This window comes from Larus michahellis, chromosome 6, assembly GCF_964199755.1.
Source record: "Larus michahellis chromosome 6, bLarMic1.1, whole genome shotgun sequence".
Lineage (NCBI taxonomy): Eukaryota > Metazoa > Chordata > Aves > Charadriiformes > Laridae > Larus > Larus michahellis.
The window spans coordinates 52,485,943-52,507,710 of record NC_133901.1 but is presented as its reverse complement, the minus strand read 5'-3'; the positions used below and the strand labels follow the sequence as shown (position 1 = coordinate 52,507,710).

The following is a 21,768-nucleotide window of genomic DNA, read 5'->3' as shown; positions in this document are numbered from 1 at the left end:
TGCTTCCTTTATTTCACAGATGGTCAATTTCTTTTTCTCTCACTTTTCAGAGTGTAAGAATTGTGGCTGCTAGTGTAGAAACCGAGATCAGAGCCCAGTTTGTGCAAGAAACTTAACAAATTTGAATTAGTGTGTGCTTTTCTTATCTATCTTACCCTCTTCTCCCTCCCACATCCTCCAGAGGGCTTTCAACTCTGGGCCTGCAGCCTTCATGGTGAGCTAAATTAACCTGAGACAAATGGGGGGCCTGCTAGAGCCATAAGATAGGGGACTTCTGCAAACTCAAGATAGAGGTTTCCTGTTCGAGATGGGGCTGCTTCCAGCTCACTTTTCTGAACAGGGCCTGTTCAGAAACAACTGTCAAGATAGTGGAACATTTTATGATGTGGTGATGTCTCTGGTATCTGCCATGAAGTTTGTGTTATGGAACTGAAGTTCAAGTTGAGTGGAGAAAAGCAAAAATAAACATCAGGTAGTGAAGTCAACGTATGCTTTCGTATATTCTGATGCCTATATAATAATCTGCATGAGTATCTTCAGGTGAAAAGTCTTGGTTCTTGCCCAGTGGTAGTGGTTCAGCTTGCCTGTTGCCTGTCCTCTCACAATAGGATTCATTCTCTATTTCATTATGTAGATGTAGAAACAGTGCCCCATTGTGTTAGGTGCTGTGCAACTGAATTGCTGTGTGGTGGTTTTGGCTCGTGGTCCAGCCTTTTGGTGGAGAATCTGTGTGCCAAAACCAGGCTGTGTGCCTACAAGCTTCTGGTCTATCAAATGCTGTGTGCATAGAATTCCCTGTACCAGAATACTGTAACACACTTGAAATTGTCTTCAAAAGGGTTCACAAAATACCATTTCTCTATCCTACTCATCTGAGAAGTAAGTGGCAACAGTGTCTCACATGCTGATGACTTCTCAGTGAGCTTTTCATTGTGGCTTTCTCTTTTGATTTATTATATATATTTTTATTTATTTATTTATTTATTATTTTATTTTAAGGATCTCTTTGGTGGGGTACCTGCCAAGAAGCAACAGGAAAAAACCCCAGAAGAGAAAGCAAAACAGTCAGAGCCACTCAAGAAAGCCGCCAGCTTATTGTTCAGCAGTGATGAGGAGGTACTGAGGAGTAAGATTTAATTGAAAGGGTTTACTGGGGTTTATGCTGGGCAAAGCATAAAACTGTGGAGACGGGAACTACAACCAAACTCTGCTGTGTACATGTGCCCCGTCTGCCCCAATCCTGTAACTTGTTTACCGCTGAGGAAGCTGTCTGATTCTTGGCTCAAATTATCTCAAGATCTATGTAACAGAAGTCATGTGGAAGATAAAATTAATATTTTCAATGTAATTTATAGAAGGATCGATAGCAAATGGAGGCTGCTGCCAACAAATCTGATTTAAAAATGCTAAAAGGGTAAAACAAGTTTGCTCTTACTGCTTTAATTTCTGTAAGGGAAATTTGGCAGTTTTGGGTAGATACGTGGTGAGTTTTTCTTTGTTTTGGGTTTTTGGGGTGGGTTTTTTTTATGTGTGGTGGTGTTTGGTGGGGTTTTTTGTTTGTTTGGGTTTTGAGGTGGTTTTGTTTTGTTTTTTTTACATCTAGGGATGGGGAAAAACGAAACACAAATGATTAGGCTTCCCAGAGAGCAGCCCTCTTCTAGGGATGGATTAGGTGTTGTCTTGCATCTTAAATGAAAGCCAGAGACACTAAGTAAATTAAAAACTTGTCTGGAAAGTCTCTGAATTAACTCACATGAATAGGATCCAGACTCTTCTTAGCCCTCTTACCCCCAAAATTACTCTTTTGTGTAGACTTGATTTTTATTACCTGTCCTCTAATTACTTGTTTAGTGGATACTAGTAATATCTTTAGATGCATTTTTATCTTAATGTAGAATAAACCAAGGTCATACTTCAACATGCCTGTAGTCCCTTTCAGAAAGGGGAGGAACAGAGGTGAGGAATGGGGCAAACAACTTGAAATGCTGGGAATAAGAAAACACACAAGCCAGGAAACCCTCTCAGCCCTGGAAATGTTTCCTTCTAATGTACATTTTTGACTTGTTCAGTGGGTAGACTTGATTAAATGCGCTGGGGTTGAAAGGGGAAGTACTGTGATTGAAAGTTGTGGAAATAAGAAATGCAGCATCATGCACTCTAGTAATGAGGGGTCTTGGGTGTGGGTGTTGTGTTTTTTCTTGTTGCTTGGCATTGTTTTTTGGTTTTTTTTCCCCCTATACATCAAACGTGCTAATTATTTAAGTGTCACAAATCAGATTCTACTGGGTGACCTTACTCCTGTGACTGCAGTTGACACTGACCTCAGTTGTCAAGAGCAACTATAGTAGTAAAGTGTGTGTACTCTGTTTTGCTGGGCAAATAACATGTGCCAAAAGGTGGCCAGGCCCTCTGCAAAGCCTGAGCAATGTCTGGCTAACACAAAGGTAGGAAAATAAAGTAGTAGAGAGATGCAAGAACCACCAAGATGCTGAAATGTTTCTGCTTATACGGAAGATGGGAAAGTGGCTTTAACCAAGACAAAAGAAAACTTAAGGGCTCCTTATTTTTAAGGAACATTGGAATGTCTCCAAGCCAGCTAAACTTCCTTCTGAAGATGACCGGAAAGAGGACCCTGCGAAATCAGCTAGCACTGTCAGTCAGGCTAAAGCTGTGAAGAAGACGAGCCTCTTTGAGGAAGAGGATGAGGAGGATTTATTTGCAATCACTAAAGAGAGGTGACAGTCCTGGGAGGGGAGGGGCATTTTTTTCAGAACAGCCCAGCAGTGCCCTCAAAACTGGACAGACCCAGGCACATTGCAAGTGTTCTTCCTTGCTATTGTTGCTGCGGAGGAAGTAGAGGTGTGTGAGTGGGAATGGGCAGGGCTGGGCTCTTTTACCTCTTTTGTATCTGTGGTGGGTCATTCTCCTCGACACCACTGACTGCACTGGGCTCCATTTCCGTACTTGCAAGATAAAATCCTCTTGACCTCTTTTTATCTTTGCTCCTGCAGAAAGCTGTACAGACAAGGAGGGAGGGTGGTAGAATTGTTGAGACAGTGAGGAAGCTGGACACTGTAGCAGGGACCACTTATTGCAAATGGTGGCCCTCAGTTATACTTTTAAACAGATGCAGTGCATGGCCTCTGAAACTTTTGCACCGAATATTCCACTTTCTCCTCTCTTTCATCGCAGCCAAAGAAAGCCACAGAAGGTGTCATTGTTGTTTGAAGATGATGCTGTTAACGGAGAATCACTCTTCAGCTCCCCATCAACGCTACTTCCTTCAGCTGCTAAGGCTGCAGTGGTACCTCCCTTTCTTTTAAAACTAACGTGGAACACTTGGTCTTTTTATAGTCTGTTGTCCTTGTTAACTACTGAATGTAAGACTCACTCGTTTTAGACAATGGTAGTTCTAGCAAATTGGGAATGGGAACAGGGCAGACTGAACTCTTACATGTAAAGCTTCTTAATGCCATCAGCCTAATAGAGATTTCAAAATTTTCCAGACCATTAACCCTAAACTTCTTTGGTTTATGCTAAAAGCCCATCCTGAGAGTATTTTGAGAGTTCTCAACCATAAAATACTGTTAAAAGGAACAGACTAGAGCTTTACCCTTTGTGTCACCTCAGTCCAAACTGATTCGGTTGTGTCTTCTTCAGATGTGTCTACAGGCACCCTGTGTTGAGGGTGCCTATGCTATCTGCAGTCTTACAAGCTTAGCCCATAGTGTATTGCCTGTCTGACTGTGCTTTGAAATTGAGAGTAGGAGTTGCAAAAGCTTAACACAGCTGTACCTGTAGTGGGAATTCCTATACGTGTGTGTGCTGCCCCCCCTCCTTTGCCTTTCTGCTTACAAGGAAAATAGTTGTCATGGCCCATAAAGATAATAGGCTTGGGAATAGAAGAAGAAACAGGCAAGCCATGGTCTAGCTGCTGGCAGTCACGGGAAACAGTGCACCAAACAGACAAGATTCTCAGGGCATCTGCTCTAAGCTTGCAGCTGCTTCCTGGCACTCTCAATTGGACTCAAGAGCCTATAATACTAGAAATCAAAAGCCACGAACCAGAATGTCCCATGGGAGGAAAGTAGAAGTCAAGCATGTTGACAGTTTCCTAGATCCCTGCAGAAGGCAAACTGAGACTCTGCTGTCCCACAGCAATGTATGCTTCTTATACCCACCAATTTTGTGTCAACAACATCATCTTAATTTTGCAGGAGAAAGTAAAACCAGCACAAGCATCACCTTTCTTTAATGAAGAAGAGAAGGAGGAAAAGGAAGATCTGCCAGATACAGCAGCAGAGTCTAACCAGGTAGAAGATACATTGTGGTCTTCAGAAGAGCCTGGAGCAGTTCCTGTGCCTAGAGGAACAAACGTTGCAGGGCAGCAAACAAAGGAAAAAGTGAGGGATTTTCTTACATTGATCTGAAGTTTGGTAAAAGTTCATATTTTTTTTTTAAAAAAAAAGATAATTTAACAGCGTGGCTCTGGGACAGAATTCTTTTTCTAGATTGCCTCTTCTATTGCCAGGGAGAGAGTAACTCTGTCTCCGTTTAGCAAAATCACTTGTCAGTCAACCAGCAAATTGATTAAATGGCATTTAAAAGCTGTTTCCCAACTGACATACATGAGAGAATTGCTTGGAGGTTATTTTGGGGCAGGGGGAGGAATCTGTTTCATTTTTCCTCCAGAGTTAGGTAACCTTTATTCACATGAACAGAGATTTCTTTTAAAAGATAGCCTATACTGATGTGTAGGCTTTGCTTCAAGCTCAGTAACTTTGTTTCAACGTAGTCTGATGTATTATAAATGGTGTTGGAAGCAGTGGCTTTCAGGATTGTGAAGTTCTGGGCAGCAGTGTTACAGAACAGCACTGATGTGTATTATTGAAGAAGCTTCATCAGAACTTGGACATGGTCTGAGTGAGTGATTGTTGGGGATTACCAGGTGATGAATTTCCAGAGTAGTTATCATGCATTGCACTTTCCTGAATGTGTTCAAGGTTCAGGTAGTGCTGCCCACTCCAAAGAATCCCAAGTTGCATGAGTTAGGTCCCTCAGAGATAATGGCAAAGCTGCTTAGTGCAGCCTTGTGTGCATGTGAAACCTGACATACGGATGAGGAAGAAACCTTATGCAGGATGCTGTTTATCAACAGCGCTACAGTGTAGGGTACAGGGGGAAACTTGTGTTCCCTTCAGAGCCATAAAGTACGTTCTCTTTTTTTATCTACTGTCTCTTGCTAATCTCCATGTTGCTATTCTGTCTACCTAGGAAAAATGAGTTGGGTATAGTTGTCTGCTTGGTAATGGATTGCAGAACTCTGACCAATGACGGCATTTAAGCTGGAAAGTTGGTGGTTTTTTGAACAAACCTGAACTAAATAACAGGCTGATGTGTTAAATTTTTTATTTTTTTATTTTTTTTCTTCTGTGGAGCCTTTTGCAGCAACATCCATGGAGCCAGCGAGCAGTTCAGATCTGTTTGCAACATCACCACCAGCTCTGGAGAAAGATATCAAGACCCAAGCTAAGAAAGTGTTAAGCTTGTTTGAGGAAGAGGAAGAAGAGAGACTGGAAGATGATGATGGCTTGAAAAATGCACAGAAAGAAATTGGTGTGGTGAGTCTAGGGAAGTTCTTGAACACTAGGAAGTAATATTTTTACCTCTACTATTCTAGGCGAGGTTTTGTTTTTATCCTTCCCTCTCTTCATGTCATGGAAGCTGATCTTTTTCTATTTCGAAACTTCTAGATTCTTGGGTGAGAAATTATTCCTGCTCTTCCCCATGATCCTTGAATCCCTTTGTAAATTTTTCCATCCCACTAACTCAAAAGCATTTTGCTGCATGCTAGTGTGAAAATAAATTCTGTACAGATGTTTTGGTGCAGCTAGTTGATGTCTGCTGTACAGAACTGATTCCCCAGTTGCCACTCAAGGTCAGAGTTACTAGGAAGTAGAAGGATGTGGAACTTGAAGCCTTGTCGTTTATCTTTTTATTTTCTTTATATTGTTGTAGTTTGCTTGGTGGATATATACCTGCAGGCTTATCTTTGGCAAAAATAACTTTAATTCTATGTTTACTTCTGTTTTTCAAGTATGTGTGTTCACTTTTTTTAAAAAAGCATCCACTTGCCATATTCTTGCTGTATGGATTTCCTGATATATCATATACCATCAAGAAGTAGACTTTGAATCTTCGGCAGCAATATCCTTGAATTCATGGTGATGTTATTGTTTCTAGTTGATGCAGATGTACCAAATTTTTTTCTGTAAACTTGAAGTCATGTCAAAAAGTACGTACGGTGTATCACAAGGTTTCGTCATCTTAGTGTGACCATGTAAAGTAGGTTGTCAACTCTAAAGGCTGTACACACTTTACTCAGAAGTCCCTGGAGCTGAATGAAATAGATGACTCTTGGAGAAAAACCCCTGTTTATAGCTGCTTCTGAGTTAAAATGGATTGTTACCTTAAGCGCTTAATTACCTGTTGTGAATGTATCCTGTGTTTGGTTTTTTGGGGGGGGGGGGCGGGGGGCGGGGCGGCATGTTGTGAGATGGTTGCAAGAAGCCACATCTGTCCTATGAATTTGAGAAGATACAAATCCTTTCAAATCTTTCCTTCAAAGCACTCATCTGTCAGCATATAACAATCACAAAGTGATTAAGGTGCTGAAATGCATATCCATGCAAAAATCAGAATTTAGGAACTTGATCTTTTTGATAGGCAAATCTGAAAGGTGCTACTATTTTTCTTGCTTATCTCAGCTTAACATGCATTTCATGTGTGAATACTGCTAGATGTGCATTAGGTTTTCATGTATCTGGGCATAAACAGCAGTTCCAGTGCTCTGAAAATGTGACCCGGCTTTTGATATAAAATTAAAGCTGGTGCACAGAGAGACTGAGAATGGAGCAGTAATAAAAATCATAGGACAGGGTGTATGAACCGAAAATAGGGTACTAGAAACTAGCTTTAGTAGGCAGCCCTTTGGGCTTCTGGAGACTTGAACTGGGAAGGAGAGAATCAGGCTTTATTCTTATGATTTCTGCTCCTGCTGCTTGGATTTTGAGTGTGATGTTATGCTACTGGACACTGTCATGCTCTTAAGAGGCATCCTTTTTTTTGCGTGGGTCCAGATTTGCAGCTGATATTGGTTGGTTTGTCAGATAGTGGAGGGGCGATATGTTTGACTGTCATCCTTCCCTCCCGCCCCCCGCCACCACCAGCAAATTTGAAAGTACAAGTTCTTGCCAAAGGCAGACAGTATGTTCCGTTCTGCATTGTGGGGGTGTGTTTGCTTTAACAGGAGAACAGGGAATCTAGAAACAATAATAGCTTTACAGGCATTCAACTTGGGGCAGGAGGGATGTTTTTATTTTATTCTTCTTTAAAAAGGTAGCTTAGGAAGATAATTAACCAGATTCTCTTCCTCTCGCTTCTCTGTCCTGCACCCTCAGCTGAAAAATTGAAGGTGTAAAAGTCCTACTAAAATACATCCTTACTGTACAGTCATGACAACATACTTAAAACCTTTTTTTTTCTTTTTTTTTTTTTTTTTTTCCTTCCTTCTAAGGAAGCTTTACAGGTAAATAGTAGCAGCTGGATCTCAGGTCCGCAGACACAGATACATTTTGGTTAATGTCATCTCATCAAATTGACATGTGAATACAAATAATTACATTGTAAGTTTTGCAAATTTGGTCAAAGTAAAATATATAAATGGCAGTTAAAGTTGTATTTTTGTTACCAGGGTCATAGTGTAGCCTCAGGTGAATTGTAACATGCCTTATCACTAGGCAAAGAACCTCCTTAAGGAGGGAGTTTCTCACTGTGTGGTCTCTCTCCTTCCAGGCTTCTGAGAAGACTACTCGGCCCAAAAGCACCGGAGTCTTTCAAGATGAAGATTTCCTCTTCAGTCACAAACTTCAGAAGGACAATGATCCAGACGTCGACCTCTTTGCTAGCCCCAAAAAGTCGACGGTGAGTTCAAAGTCCTTCTCTGAACCCGCTATTTAAAAACAGTCTTTGAAGCACGTGGCCTACTGGTGTTCCTTGTTTGAACACACTTAGAAGTCCCTGATTTCCAGGGAGGGCCAAATGCTAATATCACTTCAGGCATCACAGGCTGAAGGAGATCTGTTTTTGACCTGTGACACATCTTTTCTTTATCCTTTGTCTCTTTAGTCTGCAAACCCTATCCTGAAGCCATCATCTGGAGGAGGGCTTTTTGGGGATGACGATGAGGATGATCTCTTCAGTACTGCTAAAATAAACCCTCCGGTACCTGTTCCTCTACTGTAAATTGCTTATATAAAAGACAGTAGAAAGAAGTGTATGGAACGGATTTTTTTTCCATATATGTTTCAACAAGAAATTAAATGACTTCTCACATCTTTTTGAGAGAATAGAAATGGCCATTGTGACCCTGAAGATACAGGGAACAAACAGGTGCATTATGTCTCCCAGAGCTGGGATGAGAGGATTGGATTCTTTTTGTATACCACTGGGCTGGCTTAGGTGTAAGAGAACACAACTTTAGTCTATTTTCATGTCTATAGCTGAAAGTTAGGCTAGAAAACTGGCAATAGTTCCTGGAAACAGTTTCTTTGAGGACTGTGGAAGGGGTGGTCTTAAGTAATTAGTGCTTGACAGCTATATATGGAGCCTGTTTGCTTGAAAACATAAAAATAGCAGTGTTCCTTAGCTAGCTTTATGCTTTTATTTTCCCTGCTGTCCTGTGCATGAGGAAATATGTATGCATTTGGAAGTTTTTTGAAACTCTCATTATTTATTGTTAGCACAGACAGCAAAGGCTGAGATAGGCTAAAGGAATGGAGGACTGGAAGGCCTTTGTCATTGCAAAGCCAAAAGGCAATGCCTATTATGCATTGCGAAGTCAAAAGATGTGGCTAGTTTACTTTTCAAATAGAAGCCAGATTTTTAAAAGCTTGGCTCTTTGCTTTCCTTTTTTTTTTTTTTTCTTTTTTGATCTGCAGACCATGCCTTTTACCCAATTCATGTTGACTTGTGCTCTTAATGCTTTCAGAAAATAGCTGAGAAGAAAACATTTCAGGCCAGTACTGGTCCTTCCTTGGAGAGTGGTAACCTTCTAGAAAATGCTTTAAGCGCCAAACAAGATGAAGCTCTGAAGGCAGTAACTATGGAGGCAAGTACTTAAATATTGTGCCTTGAACAGCATGCAAAGAAAAAGGAGATGTATCATTTTTTTTTAAATAAGTCTCTTGAAAAGATGAAAACTTATGCCTGGATTCACTGGCCAATGCATGGCCAAACTTGTCTCTGCTTATCAGCAGAAGCACTGTTAATAGCGAGAAGTTCAAATGCTATTGATAGTGTTTTATTCATTGCCCACGCGCTTATAAGGGCAAAGTACAAGGCAGTGAAGAACTACACATCAAGTCCAGTTTGACTGAAAAATGTTGTTCATTCTTCTTTGAAGTGCCAGTGTCTGTTGGAGTGAATGGGATCTTTAAAGCATAGGTAGGCTTTCTCAGAAAGGAGATCAGGACATGCAGCACAAATCCATGGCTCCTGAGAATCTTATTTTGGAGACTTTATGGTGAGCAAACAAGACTCCTACTACTGTCCTTAATCTTGCAGAACGAAGGGGAGGGGGGGCAGTCTAGATCTGAATTCTGGTTTGTGCCTCACCAGGGTTGCTTGGTAGATTTCCATCTGTAGGAGATTAGATTTTCATTGTGGGGGGTGAGTGGTGTTTTTTCTCTCCTGGGCTGAGAAACACACAGTAAGTCTGTAGGGCTAGTAATTAGCCTGTCTTCCCTTATGGTGAAGTATTCCTTGAAGTGTAAAACCACACTCATCTTCTGGTTTTTGTAGCTACTAACAGCCTGCTATAGAAATGATCTCAGCCTGTCTGAGGTTCAGCTGAACACCATATGCATTTAAGTGGAGAACGACCTCCTCAGATGCTGGGATTCCTCTGTCATGCTATCAAACCAGTGTCCTAACCCTTGCAAACCCTCAGTTGCTTCAGCCTGGCTGAAGGAGCTCTGACTGCTCAGTCACACCAACAGTAGTACAGCCTAGCTTACAGAACCATGGTAGACTACAAACCTGCGGAGAGCCAAACCTGGGAAGAGCAGCTTAGCTGATTTGGTTCATCCCTGAGTCCTAGAATTGACCCAAGTCTTCAGACCAAACAGCTACTCTTGCTCTTTTAATCTAGTCTTATTTCTGGCACCAATGGCCTGCTTTCTGTAGGGGAGCACTCACTTCTCTGAAGCTTTTTCCGTGCAGGCTGAGAGGTACAATTTTGTAGCCCGCTTGGCTTCTGTGTGGACTTCATTGAAGTCTGTGGCCCTATTATAGCCAGTCTCAGAAAGTTAATTATATCACGATCCATCAACATGACTTCAGAGAGTTTTAGGGGAGGGAATAAGCAAGGAGGGAGGGTAGCTGTGATGGTTTAATTTGGCTAGTGTTACGTGTGATGTGGAGAAGATGGAAGTTGCTGGGTTACTATGGCGAAGTATAATATTGGGTAGAAGGAGGGTGGAATGAAATGTGCTAATGAAGATGGGGCTATGGCATGTGGGGAACTGAAGTTGAAAATTGAGAGACTGTAGCTCTGGTGGTAGAATGTGTTGTTAACAAGGTATCTTCAGAAGAAATTGGTAAGCAGTGAGTTGCTTTCTGTAGATGTATTAAAATGCAAACTATGGTCTGGTTGAAAACAACTTGTCCACTTGTTTAATCCAGTGTAATTTCGTGCAGAAATCTACAGGTCCTGTTCCCATTAAAACCAAAGAGCCCTCATCTCGGATTGGAAAGCTACAAGTAATTAACTTTACTGGCATTTTGACTTTAAAAAAGAAAATAATAATCTTCCTTGCCTCACTGATGGCTCTCCCTGAAACAAAATCTTTTTACTTCCTTACCTTACTCTTGCAAATTTATTTTTTCAGATGGTGTATTTTCTATTACTTTTCCTGTTTTGCATGTTTAATATTATTCCCCCCTCACATTTCAAACCTGACTCTGAGCAACACTATTTACTCCCTTTGGGGCCAGAGGGTGGGCTCCGCTTTGAACTGCTATTCTTCTCAGCACTCTTTTAAGCTTGTTCAGAGACACTTAGGGGTTTGGGGTTTTGGTTCTGTCCCTCTTCTGACATGTAATGACTAATAACTGTCTATATCACAGTATCACTCCTAACATCAGAACCATTGTTGTTCTCAGAGAGGATACTGAGCTACATAGGTGCTTGGTCCGACATAATGTGGCCATGCTGTTCCTGAAGCTCTTATACAGAATAATAGTGTTGAGCACTCCACAGACTTAGTGAGACAGGGGACGTGGGAGGCACAGAAGCACGTAGGTGTGAGAAAGGCCAGGGACTTGTAGGAGTAGAACTTGAATGCCTACATGCACTAGTTCTTGCTGCTTCTCTGGAGACGTGCTTGCTCTTGAGTAGTATTAACATGAGCTCTTTGTGTGTATGTTTTTGTTTGCTCTGTTTTCTAGGCTAACTTAGCTATTAACCCTGCAGCCTTACTACCTGGTGCAGTGCCTAAGGTCTCCAATGTAAAGTCGCCCTTACCGGTTCTTGACACTCCATTGCATGAGCCCAAGGATGTACAGAACAGCGAAGTCTTCTCTGCTGCAGGAAACAATGAAGAAATAGGTGTAAGCTTTGATCAGCCTATGCAAGCGGATACCTTGCACAGCGCCAATAAGGTAACCTTGGTATTTAGGAGGACAGAAAGGGGGATTAAAAACACAGTCTGTCCTTTTGCAGGAATTTCTGTTTTAGTATTCAAGTTCTGCTACCAGTGTGGTCTACCTGAATCTAAATGGAGATGTGGAAATCTAATCTCCTCTCACTTCCGTGGACCACTGAAGAGAAAGTGAAGCCTACAACATTCTTAGCTCTGTAAGGGACTTATGTATATGCCTAATTCTGTGCCTTTTTAAGGTATATGTGTACATTCCCCAAATACAGTGGTTTTCCCTGTAGTTTAAAGGTTTTTTAGCATAACATCTTGTTCTATCCCAGGAGACGCCAACCTGAAAACCATCAAAAAGGCATCTCTCTAGGCTAACTATAAGATACTTTATGGACAGCTGCTGTGGCAAGATATCAAGAACACATCACTCCTGTAGGCTGACCTTTACCTCTTCTGTGGATGAAAATGTCATGTTTTCCTGAACTGTCACTCCCGATTCTTATTCAGACAAAAACTTCATTTTTAAAGAAAAAAAACCCACACAAAACTAAACCAAAAAGTGTTACAGCTTTTGACATGGCAGATCTCTGCCTCCTGACTCACTTGTTTTTTTTTTTATTCATACCTGTTACTTTATGGCCTGCAAAAGGCGTATTCTAACTAAAGATTTAGTGGTTCTTTAAAAAAAAACAAAAAAAAAACAAAAAAAAAAACCACAACAAACAAACCAAAAGCCAACAAAAAACCCCAGCTCCCCAGCTTGAACCATGTAGTTAAGATTTTGTCTAAGTGCTTATGATTTCATAAATCTCTTGGGTTTTCTGAGAGCAGCAATTTGAATAAGATAACTTAGGATCTAAACTTTGGTTCGTTCTTTCTTTAATGCTGTTGAAGCTGTTCATTACTAGATGAGCAGCAGAGGTGACTTGGGAAGATGCAGCAGCTGTGACTGCAGTGGCTGACATGACCCCATTGTGTCAAATGGTCTTGAAGCTTGTACATCAGACTTATGCGTTAGCATCTAGGCATAGTTGTTCCGAACAGCAGTATGTCCTGCACAACAGACAACATCCTTTATCATGGTACTTCTAAGTAGATAGGCTTGCAAAAGAATAGAGCTCCTGTGGCTACATATGGTCAAATTTGAATGTTCATTTTAGCACAGTGATGATGCATGTTAGTTTACAGAAGTAATCCGAGAAGCATCTCAGTAACTACACAGTGAATGTTTTTTGTGGCTCAGGTTACGGGTTTTAATTTTGGTTTTTCATTGCTGTTTGAACCTTTCAAGTTTGAGTTAAAGATGTAGATATATGCAGCCAAATGAACTTTTTTCCAAAGGCTGGAACAAAGCAACCTACCCAGCATTCTGGGTTTTTTTCAAGTGCATCTCCCTTCCATCATAATTTTCCCCTTTTTCATCCATGCTCTGATCAATAAAGCCCCACACTCTGAAGGCTGATGTGCCTCTACTATGATTCCTGTGATTCTACAATGAAAGCACATGGCTCCTTTAAGCTGCGTTACAGCATACCCATCCACATTGTCCTTCTACTTGAACACAGCAATTTACAAAAAAAAAAAAAGGGAAAAGGCAGTTGTAATGATCTGTTTCCTACCTCTGTGAATACTCCTGTCCATGTAGGGTATGGTAAAGGCTATAATGGAAACTTGCAGGGGGGCTTCTTTAAAAGCAAGCAGAGGAATGAACTGCAGCAGCCTATGCATAAAACGAAATTAAATGGAAAACATAATTAGTCATGACTTGGACAGAATAACTGCACTGCAGAAGCCCCTGGATTAGCAAACTGTCAGGCTGACTAAGGTATTACCTAAAGCCCAGGGGCTAGAGTGCCTGGCTGACCTGTGTTGTGACTCTATACTTGTGAGTGCTGTTGCTTTTGTGCCCCAATTCCACCTGCTGGGGAATGACCAGACGGCAGCAAATTAAAAGTCCTGGGTTATTTTTCTGAACCTTGCTGCAAACTACACCAAGCTTGAATGTCCCACTTGTCCATCTTTCCCCTTTCTGAAAAATGGGGAGAATGGATGATGCTGAGCTGAATGAATAGTTCCTGCTGCTTCCCCCTATAACTTAAATCAGTGTCGACTCAGTGTTCCTTGTTCAAGATTCCCAACAAAGCATTTGTTTAAATGTACATGTAGCTGTTTAAGTTACATAAATCAGAGCTGGGAGCAGAACTTGTAGTTAATTCAGTTTCAGGGTGCTAGTATGAAATGGGTAATGCATATTAATTGTAGTGTTGTGAAGGCAGACAAAGTGCTACAGGGAAACATAACAGGAATCCTAACCTGTTCTCTGTGAAACATGGGTTGTTTTCTTCCTTCTATGTAACCCTGCTCTGCTTTTACTCCTTTCTTGCAGACCAGGATCAAGGTTACAGGAAAACGAAGACCTCCTAGCAGAATGGCCCGCCGTCTAGCTGCCCAAGAGTCTGAAGAGAGTGAGGAGGTGGACAGTGCTAAAGAATCACAATTCTCTCTACCAAAACCGACGCCAGCAATAGTGAACATAAAGGAGCCTCTTGCTACTGAAGCAGAGTCCAAGGAAAACGGCTTTCTCTCTGGCTTGTCGCTACCAGCTCATGGCAGTGTTTTGTCTGCTGGGACAAACAAACTCCTTCTTCCAGAATCCACAGACCAAGGGGATGATCTCTTTGAATCGGAAGACCTTTTTGCAAGTAGCTCAACGTCCAGACCAGCTGTACAATCAGAGTTAAAGGAGGGAATGCCAGACAGCGTGGCTAACAAACCCATCAAGGGCAGGGAGAAAAAGACTGATCTGTCTGTTCTGGGTGATCAGGACAGCAATGATCTCTTCCAGCCTGCACAGCAAAAATCTTCAACAAAAAGCAGCCCTATACCTTTTTTGGAGGAAGAGGAAGACTCTCTCTTCACCTGTCAGAAAACTGGAAAAAAGGAGTTGAAATCTGCTATCCGTCAAACTGTTGACCCTACTGCCCAAGATATCTTTGAGGTAATGGTTGAGCCTGCCACCTTGGCCTTTTGTATCCCCTGGGCTTTATGCAGACCCCTGTACCTAGACACGGGCTTGATGGAGGCTGCTGGGTAGGATGGGGTGTGCAGGACAGGTAGTGAAGTAAGCTGTCAATCATGCTCTGCTGCTGGGCAGTAGAAACACTTTCTTTGGATGTTCACTCCCGTAGTAGCAAGAGTGGATTAAAAGGTGGAGCCTTAACACAGAGCAGGCATGTTACTGAATGGGCTGTGACAACATACCTGTGATTATGACCTTTTTTAGAGTAATAAAGTATTTGGTTCTTACCTATTAGCTTTCTGTTCAATGCACAACAGCTCAAATAACTCTTGTAAAAAAGAAAAAAAAGTTGGCAGGTTGGGCAGCTGATACAAGCCTCTGTGTGCTGTACTTGACCTGTGCACAATCCCACACTAAGGCACTTCTGCCAAGTCCTCCATGGGGAGAAGGGACTCAAACTTCTTGGCTTTGAGAAGGCCAAGGCTGTCAGTCTTCTAAACATCTCAGCTGCTGTGTACGGATAATTTAACTGTTCTCTTGAAGTGTGCTGCGTATTGATGATCTCTCTATGCTTTGCTCCAAGGATGATATATTCGCTACCGAGGCAATTAAACCAATGAACAAAGGAAAAGAGAAAATGCCAGAGACTAACCTGTTTGACGATAACATTGATATTTTTGCGGATCTCACCGTAAAACCAAAAGAAAAGAAGACCAAGAAAAAGTTGGAACAAAAATCCATATTTGATGATGATATGGGTAAGTGTCTAATGTCTTGCTGCTAATCTCATAATGTTGTCCTGAGTTGCGCTCATCGGAGATGTTTTAGAACCCTTTGCTTTCTTTTAAATTTTCAACTGCTCTGAAATCTCTGTTCGTCTTTGGATTTTAATGTTGGATGAGAACTTTCTAGATTTGTAGGATTAGCACAGCGTTTAAATGGTATGGAAGAGCGCATAAAATTCTTCTGAGAGGGGATTTTCTCACCTGTGGGAATTTGAAAATTTCTCTTGTCTGGAGTAAGAGACTAATCTCATGTTGTTTTGGCTCTAAGAGATACATTCTCTGTTTCAATTTGCACAGCTTTTTTTTTATCATACTTTCAGGTGAATCACTGATATGAAGAAGTTAGCATCTCTTCCCACCCCACCTTCACTGTTGTGTTGACTACCTTGGAGCCCATAAGATTTTGTTTACAGCCATGTATACCCAGAACAATTTACAAATACTACATCTGAGAGCAAAAGTTTGCCCTGTATCATTATTGAAAAAGCAGCATATAGTAATTTGAAATGATGCAAAGCATGCTCCCTTTTTGTTCTCCATCAGTGGAGGTATTGAAAGTCATTTAATCTTTGACTGTGTCGATTTGTTCTCAGACTCTTCATATTTATAGCTCCTCTTTAGGTTTGCATGTATTTCTTTTCTTCTAAGACAAAAAAAATTCCCTTCTCTAGCTTTGATTCTTGTCAGTCTAACATTCTTCTAACATATTCAAATTGAATCTGACTTACCACTTGGTTTTGCTTGGAGTGCTGTTAAGCATTCCAGCCTCATGGAATGACCTGGCTGAAGTCTAAATATGTTGGAAAACTTGCCAGAGAATGAACGTCTTGAGATTTCAAAACCTTCTCAATTGATATAAAAAAAAAATGACTTCAATGTTTGCAGGCAAGGTATTTGAAATATGTATTGGATGATTAAAATATCTTATTTTAATCACTTACATTTTTTCAGGTAGCCTATAGGAAATGAAAGAATTTCCCTTCTAAATACTTCGGCATGAAAATCCAGACCTCATGTTGAAAAAAACAGTCATAGAGTCCCACTTGAAAGTACCTTGGAAAATTAGCCACAACAGAACCTGTTGTTTGCACTTCCACTTTTGATATCTACTGTGCTGCTACAGTTTGTTGTTTGATATCACATCTGATCTTATATCTTATGCTATACCTATAGCATCTGCAGCACCCTGTATCTGATAGACTTCATCTTCCTCTAGTGTTGACTGTCTTGTGATGCAGCCATAGGTATGCAGCTACTTCGTGCCCAAAGCCATGGAGCTACAGAGCACCAACAGGAGCGTAGGGAAGATGCCTGAAGGCGAGGATGCCCTGCTGGCAGCAGAGTGGTGGAACTGGCACTTGCCTATGCCTCAGGTTAAGGGGTGGCTTAAGTCATCATGGTAGCATTTTATCAGGGCTGTATATTGTTGCCTTAGGGAATCTTTTCTGCCACAAATAAAACAGTAAGTGGGTACTGTTTGGGGGGGGGTGGAGGCGGCAAGCTGCTTTCCTTCGTTGTCCTACCACAGCTTCTAGCCACTATTTACTACATTTGTGTTAGGCCTGTGGTGGCAGTATTAGAAAAAACTCTTTCTCAGGTCTTTATCCTCCTAGCCTCCTCAGTCACCGTATGGCTGGTGACGCAAACACCTTGATTATCACCTCTACCTGTCTGGGAGAGCCTGCAAAATGGTGACTGACCTTTCTTGTGCATTGACAAATATTGTTTTCCGCAGCCAAAACTTTCTTATTCCTTAAGCCTTGTCATAAAATGTGAGTGATACCTCTGCTCCTGATGGCACTCACTGTACTTACCCTCTGCCATGAACCTAATCCATGTGATAGCTTCTTGCTTTGGAGTGATGCCAGTAGGGGATTACTCTGTTTTACTGCCTTTCTAAACTGCTCTTGTGCTGAAATGCTGTCCTGGATTATTCCCGTGTAATCCCTGTGATCAGCACAGTAGCAGACACGTGTAGCAAGAAGAGAAAGGCAAGCACATTGTGACAGGCTACTCCATGCTTGGCCTGTGCCCAAGGTCAGGATACAGGCTGCAGGCTGAGATACTAGTTTTTATACTCTGGACCAGTAAATGGGTTTGTATAAGACCTGTGTTTTCTTAATAGGGATTGAAAACCAGTTATGTGCCACTTACACTGGTGTTGTGAATCACTAGTGATCCCTCAGTCTTGAAATTTATTTTTTTTATCCCCTCATAGTCCAACTGCATAATCTGAGTATCCTAAATTTAAAACCTTAGTGTATAAGGAGAGATCTCTGTTGTATGTGCCCAGAAAACCTCAGGGCATCACTTCAGCATGTGTATGGTAGCAGCTCCATCTCTTTCCACGAGCACAGTCCTAAACATGAACAGCACTAGCCACAGCACAAACTGCAGGTCTGTGAGCTCTGCTGCTGGCACAGGGTATCCGGTTGTGTTTCTACATGTTGTTACCCTTCAGGAAAGAACTCTGTCTTAATAGCAACATGGTATTTTTCCACTTTGTGGGTCCTAGTTATTCATAACAGAAATGGTTGTATTGAGGAAGGTGGTAGGAGATCTTGATTCAGAACTGTAGATGGACATCTTCAATATTGATCAGGATGGCAGTTGTGGCTGTCTGCCTCCTTGCATTTTAGCTGTGCTCTGTTCTCAAGTGATTTATGCCATGTTCTTATTGTGCTGTAGATTAAAGACTCTCGTATGGCTAGTGGATGTCGCAACAGTAGTTGCTAGCAAGTACCATCTTTTCCTCTTCTGATTTTCATTGGCAATGATCTCTCAGGTTCCTCAGATGCTAATGTTCTAGATAAGAGGATGTTATCTGGCACTTGCATGATGGAATTTATTGTGGAGGCGTAATTTATTAGTACTTCTCAATTACTTATGAGAGCTTGAACATGTTATAAAATACAAGTATTATACTGCTCTACGGAGAAGAAAAAATACTCTTAATTTGACTTACAGTGAACAGCTCCCACGTATGTCCTTAAAAATGCATCTAGAATCGCAAGCAGCAGGAAAGCATTTGTTTATCACAGAATGTCCTTGGCAGTCACTGCTGTGTGCTGGAGACTTATGTACAATGTTATTCTGTTTGGCAGGCACTTCACATTAAAATCTTTTCTCTTTCTTTTTTCTTTTTTTTTTTCTTTTAGATGATATCTTCTCTAGCAGCCAAGTCAAGATACCCACTCCCAAAAGCAGATCTTCCCAAGCAACCTCAGAAGCAAAATCTGAAAGCAAGACACTGAGCACATTTGATGACCCGCTGAATGCCTTTGGAGGCCAGTAGCCAAGGCGAGCGTGTTGCAGAGATGAAGCCTTCCTTATGCCCTGTCCAGTACTAATACTCTGGATTCTCTAATCCAGTAAAGCTGAAATGAGATGGCTGTGGATATTTAAATGAGATTACCCATTTTAAATGGTTAGTATTCTCTTGCTGGGTCTAATTGTGCTAAATGATATATTTTTACAAAAAGACAGTAACCTCCTGCTATATTGTTTCCATGGTGCCCAAATGAATATAGCCTGTGCAATACCTGCAATGAAGTAATCTCTTATACGAAGTATAGTTTGTTTTATTGAACAGATCTATAGAGAAAATAATTGATAACTAGTAAATGGAGTCTGTTAAACCAGATCTGTTTGTATGTCTTACTTTGCTCTTTATCACTTGCTAAGGACATCTGCATCATGACTTGAAAAAAACCAAAACCACTACCATGCCTTGTCTGGGTCAGCTGCCAATCTACTGAGCTTATGTTAGGGTAAGGCTGGGTTCTGTTATCAGGTACAGCTTCTCCTTTTATGTAAAGCAGTTAACAAATCTAAGTGCAGGACTTGACACCAGATAGAGTTAAGGTATTTTGTATTGGCAGCTAATGTGGTCTATAAAAACACAATGGTTAAAAGCTCTCTGACAGAAAGTGTGTTACAGATGAGCACCTAGTGCCCCATGAAAACAACAGAAACATAACTTTGTCTTCTGTTCAAGTTGTAAGACGCTAAATGAGATTCTTCACCTGCCTGGATTTGCCAAAGTTTTGCAAATAACGCTTTCCAAAAAGTCCATCAGTACTGAACATGGTTGGTCACTTCCAGGTTAACAAGACAATGCGCACACCTTAGTGCAGAGACTCTGTTATGCACAAACGCTTTCTATCTCCTTTCCTCTCTCATCCGTAACACATCGTAGGCTGTTTATAGGAGGTTGCTATTTTGTGGAATCTCTTTTAACTGTCTGATGCATTTGGCTTAACCTTCTTGCTTCCTGTATTTTCTAGATTGCTCTGCTGAAACTGATGCCATTAACCATGCCTCATGCCCATTGTTAGACACCTGCTCTCCTGCATGCATACAAGCACAGCAAATGTATAAATGCAGAAGGATCAAATGTTTCTCTTATTTTACCAGTGACTGCTGCAATTCTGACTTTAAAACTAGATGTGCTGGGTTTTTTTTATGATAGTGATGTACTTTATCTTCAGATCTTAAGACTGTTGTGATCTCTGTGAATTTAAAGCATGCGCTGAGAGGACTTCTTTGAGAGCAATTCCCATGTTCACTGAAGCGCTTGTTCTGAGACATCTGCTTCAGCCTCTTGTTTCTCAAGTTGGATTTACTTTATCAGGCACAGTAAATACTATAGCCAAAGCATCTAGCACTAATGAGTCTAAAGCAGAAGGAAAGGTTGGAAGGGGTAAAGGAGAAACATTGCCTATTGATTTGCACCATAGGTGGGCCTGGCAATGATTCATTTTAAGTTGGGGGGTAAGTTATGAGTAGCAGCTTGGAGAAGAGTGTGGGAGCTATTTGCAAATGGGTGTCTACAGCGAGAGTGCTTGCACTTTATTTATAGGCATTGCATCTGCTGCATATGCCTCATACGTGGTTTGGACTGCCTCTTTACTCCTTTCTTCTGTGCTTAGAAGGGCTTCAAAGACATACTGTGGGAGAGAGGGAAAAGATGGTGAATTCTTCTATTTCTTTTCTTCATCTTCCTTTCTTCTTGGCCCTTCACATTAATAACTTCTATTAGCATTGCAAAGAGTGCTGTTCACAAGCCAAGAACGCTGGTGGCCAAAAGCTGCTGGAGTAGGGAAAAAAAAAAAAAACACTCATGCCTTGAAGTGAACTTTACTGAGCTTTCACATTAGAGAAAACCTCTTGATAGAAACTTGCACTATGATATAGATCAAAACCTTTCCCCCCCCTCCAGAATTTCTAAACTGGCACAGGGGAGAGTCTCTTGCCCCTATTAAAATGTGTGGTTCCTCAATTAACTCCCTGTGACAGAGTGCAAATCCTGGTCTAGATTAGGGGACGGGAACACCTCTCTTATGAAGAAAGACTGAGGGATTTGGGTTTCTTCAGTCTGGAAAAAAGACGGCTGGGGGGGGACCTTATCAATGCTTATAAATACTTAAAGGGTGGGTGTCAGGAGGATGGGGCCAGGCTCTCTTCAGTGGTGCCCGGGGACAGGACAAGAGGTAATGGGCACAAACTTGAGCATAGGAAGTTCCACCTAAACGTGAGGAGGAACTTCTTTACTTTGAGGGTGGCAGAGCACTGAACAGGCTGCCCAGAGAGGTGGTGGAGTCTCCGTCTCTGGAGACATTCAAAACCCACCTGGACGCATTCCTGTGCCACCTGCTCTAAGGTGACCCTGCTCTGGCAGGGGGGTTGGACTAGATGATCTCCAGAGGTCCCTTCCAACCCTATGGTTCTATGGTCTAGGCACTTCGCGTTTGGGAGGACTTGATCTGAGTGGTGGCTTTAAGTGAGTTTTGGGGCTTGGTGTGTCTGGGGTTTTTTTGTTTGTTTTTTTTATTTATTTTTCAAATTTGATAAACAATGGCATAATTTTCTGGGAGACTTGGTGTTGGAGTGGCCAGGGCTTGCTCAGCGCTCTTTGTCAGAGGGCCCCCCTACCTGCTATGAGCATGTACAAAACCACAGGATTTTGTTCCTAGTGCTGTAACTGGGCCTGAAACCGGACAGCTGACAGAGTCAGGGTAAGTCTTGCATAATTTAAAAACTAAATGGAAAGTAAAGCGGTTAATGTAATTAGCACCTCCTAATAAGCTAAGCTTGTTTTCTCTAGTGCTTTACCAGAAGGCTGTGATCATCTGAGAGAAACGCTGCTCCTGGAGACCAGCCTTCCATTGAAGTGGGAGCGGAGCCAAGCGCTGCCCTTGGCTAAAGGTGCCCGATGGCAGCGCTCCTCTCCCCGCCGGGGCCGCACCAGGCC

The 21,768-nt window shown here is 41.7% G+C and overlaps 1 protein-coding gene across 7 annotated transcripts in view; it reads left to right on the top strand.

The window, feature by feature from the left end:
* WASHC2C (WASH complex subunit 2C) overlaps positions 1-19,158 on the top strand; it is a 36,982-nt gene extending 17,824 nt beyond the window's left edge. For 4 of the 7 annotated variants that reach the window (XM_074590042.1, XM_074590040.1, XM_074590041.1 and 1 more), the window contains 13 exons: positions 1,000-1,116; positions 2,572-2,735; positions 3,193-3,304; positions 4,218-4,403; positions 5,439-5,621; positions 7,855-7,983; positions 8,188-8,283; positions 9,050-9,169; positions 10,759-10,821; positions 11,509-11,721; positions 14,098-14,709; positions 15,314-15,488; positions 18,674-19,158. In XM_074590042.1, the coding sequence (XP_074446143.1) occupies positions 1,000-1,116; positions 2,572-2,735; positions 3,193-3,304; positions 4,218-4,403; positions 5,439-5,621; positions 7,855-7,983; positions 8,188-8,283; positions 9,050-9,169; positions 10,759-10,821; positions 11,509-11,721; positions 14,098-14,709; positions 15,314-15,488; positions 18,674-18,810 (2,307 nt within the window). In that variant the 3' untranslated portion in view covers positions 18,811-19,158. The remainder of the gene's footprint in view (positions 1-999; positions 1,117-2,571; positions 2,736-3,192; positions 3,305-4,217; positions 4,404-5,438; positions 5,622-7,854; positions 7,984-8,187; positions 8,284-9,049; positions 9,170-10,758; positions 10,822-11,508; positions 11,722-14,097; positions 14,710-15,313; positions 15,489-18,673) is intronic. The other 3 variants (XM_074590044.1, XM_074590045.1, XM_074590043.1) reach the window with 1 other exon arrangement.
* Positions 19,159-21,768: the final 2,610 nt, after the last annotated feature.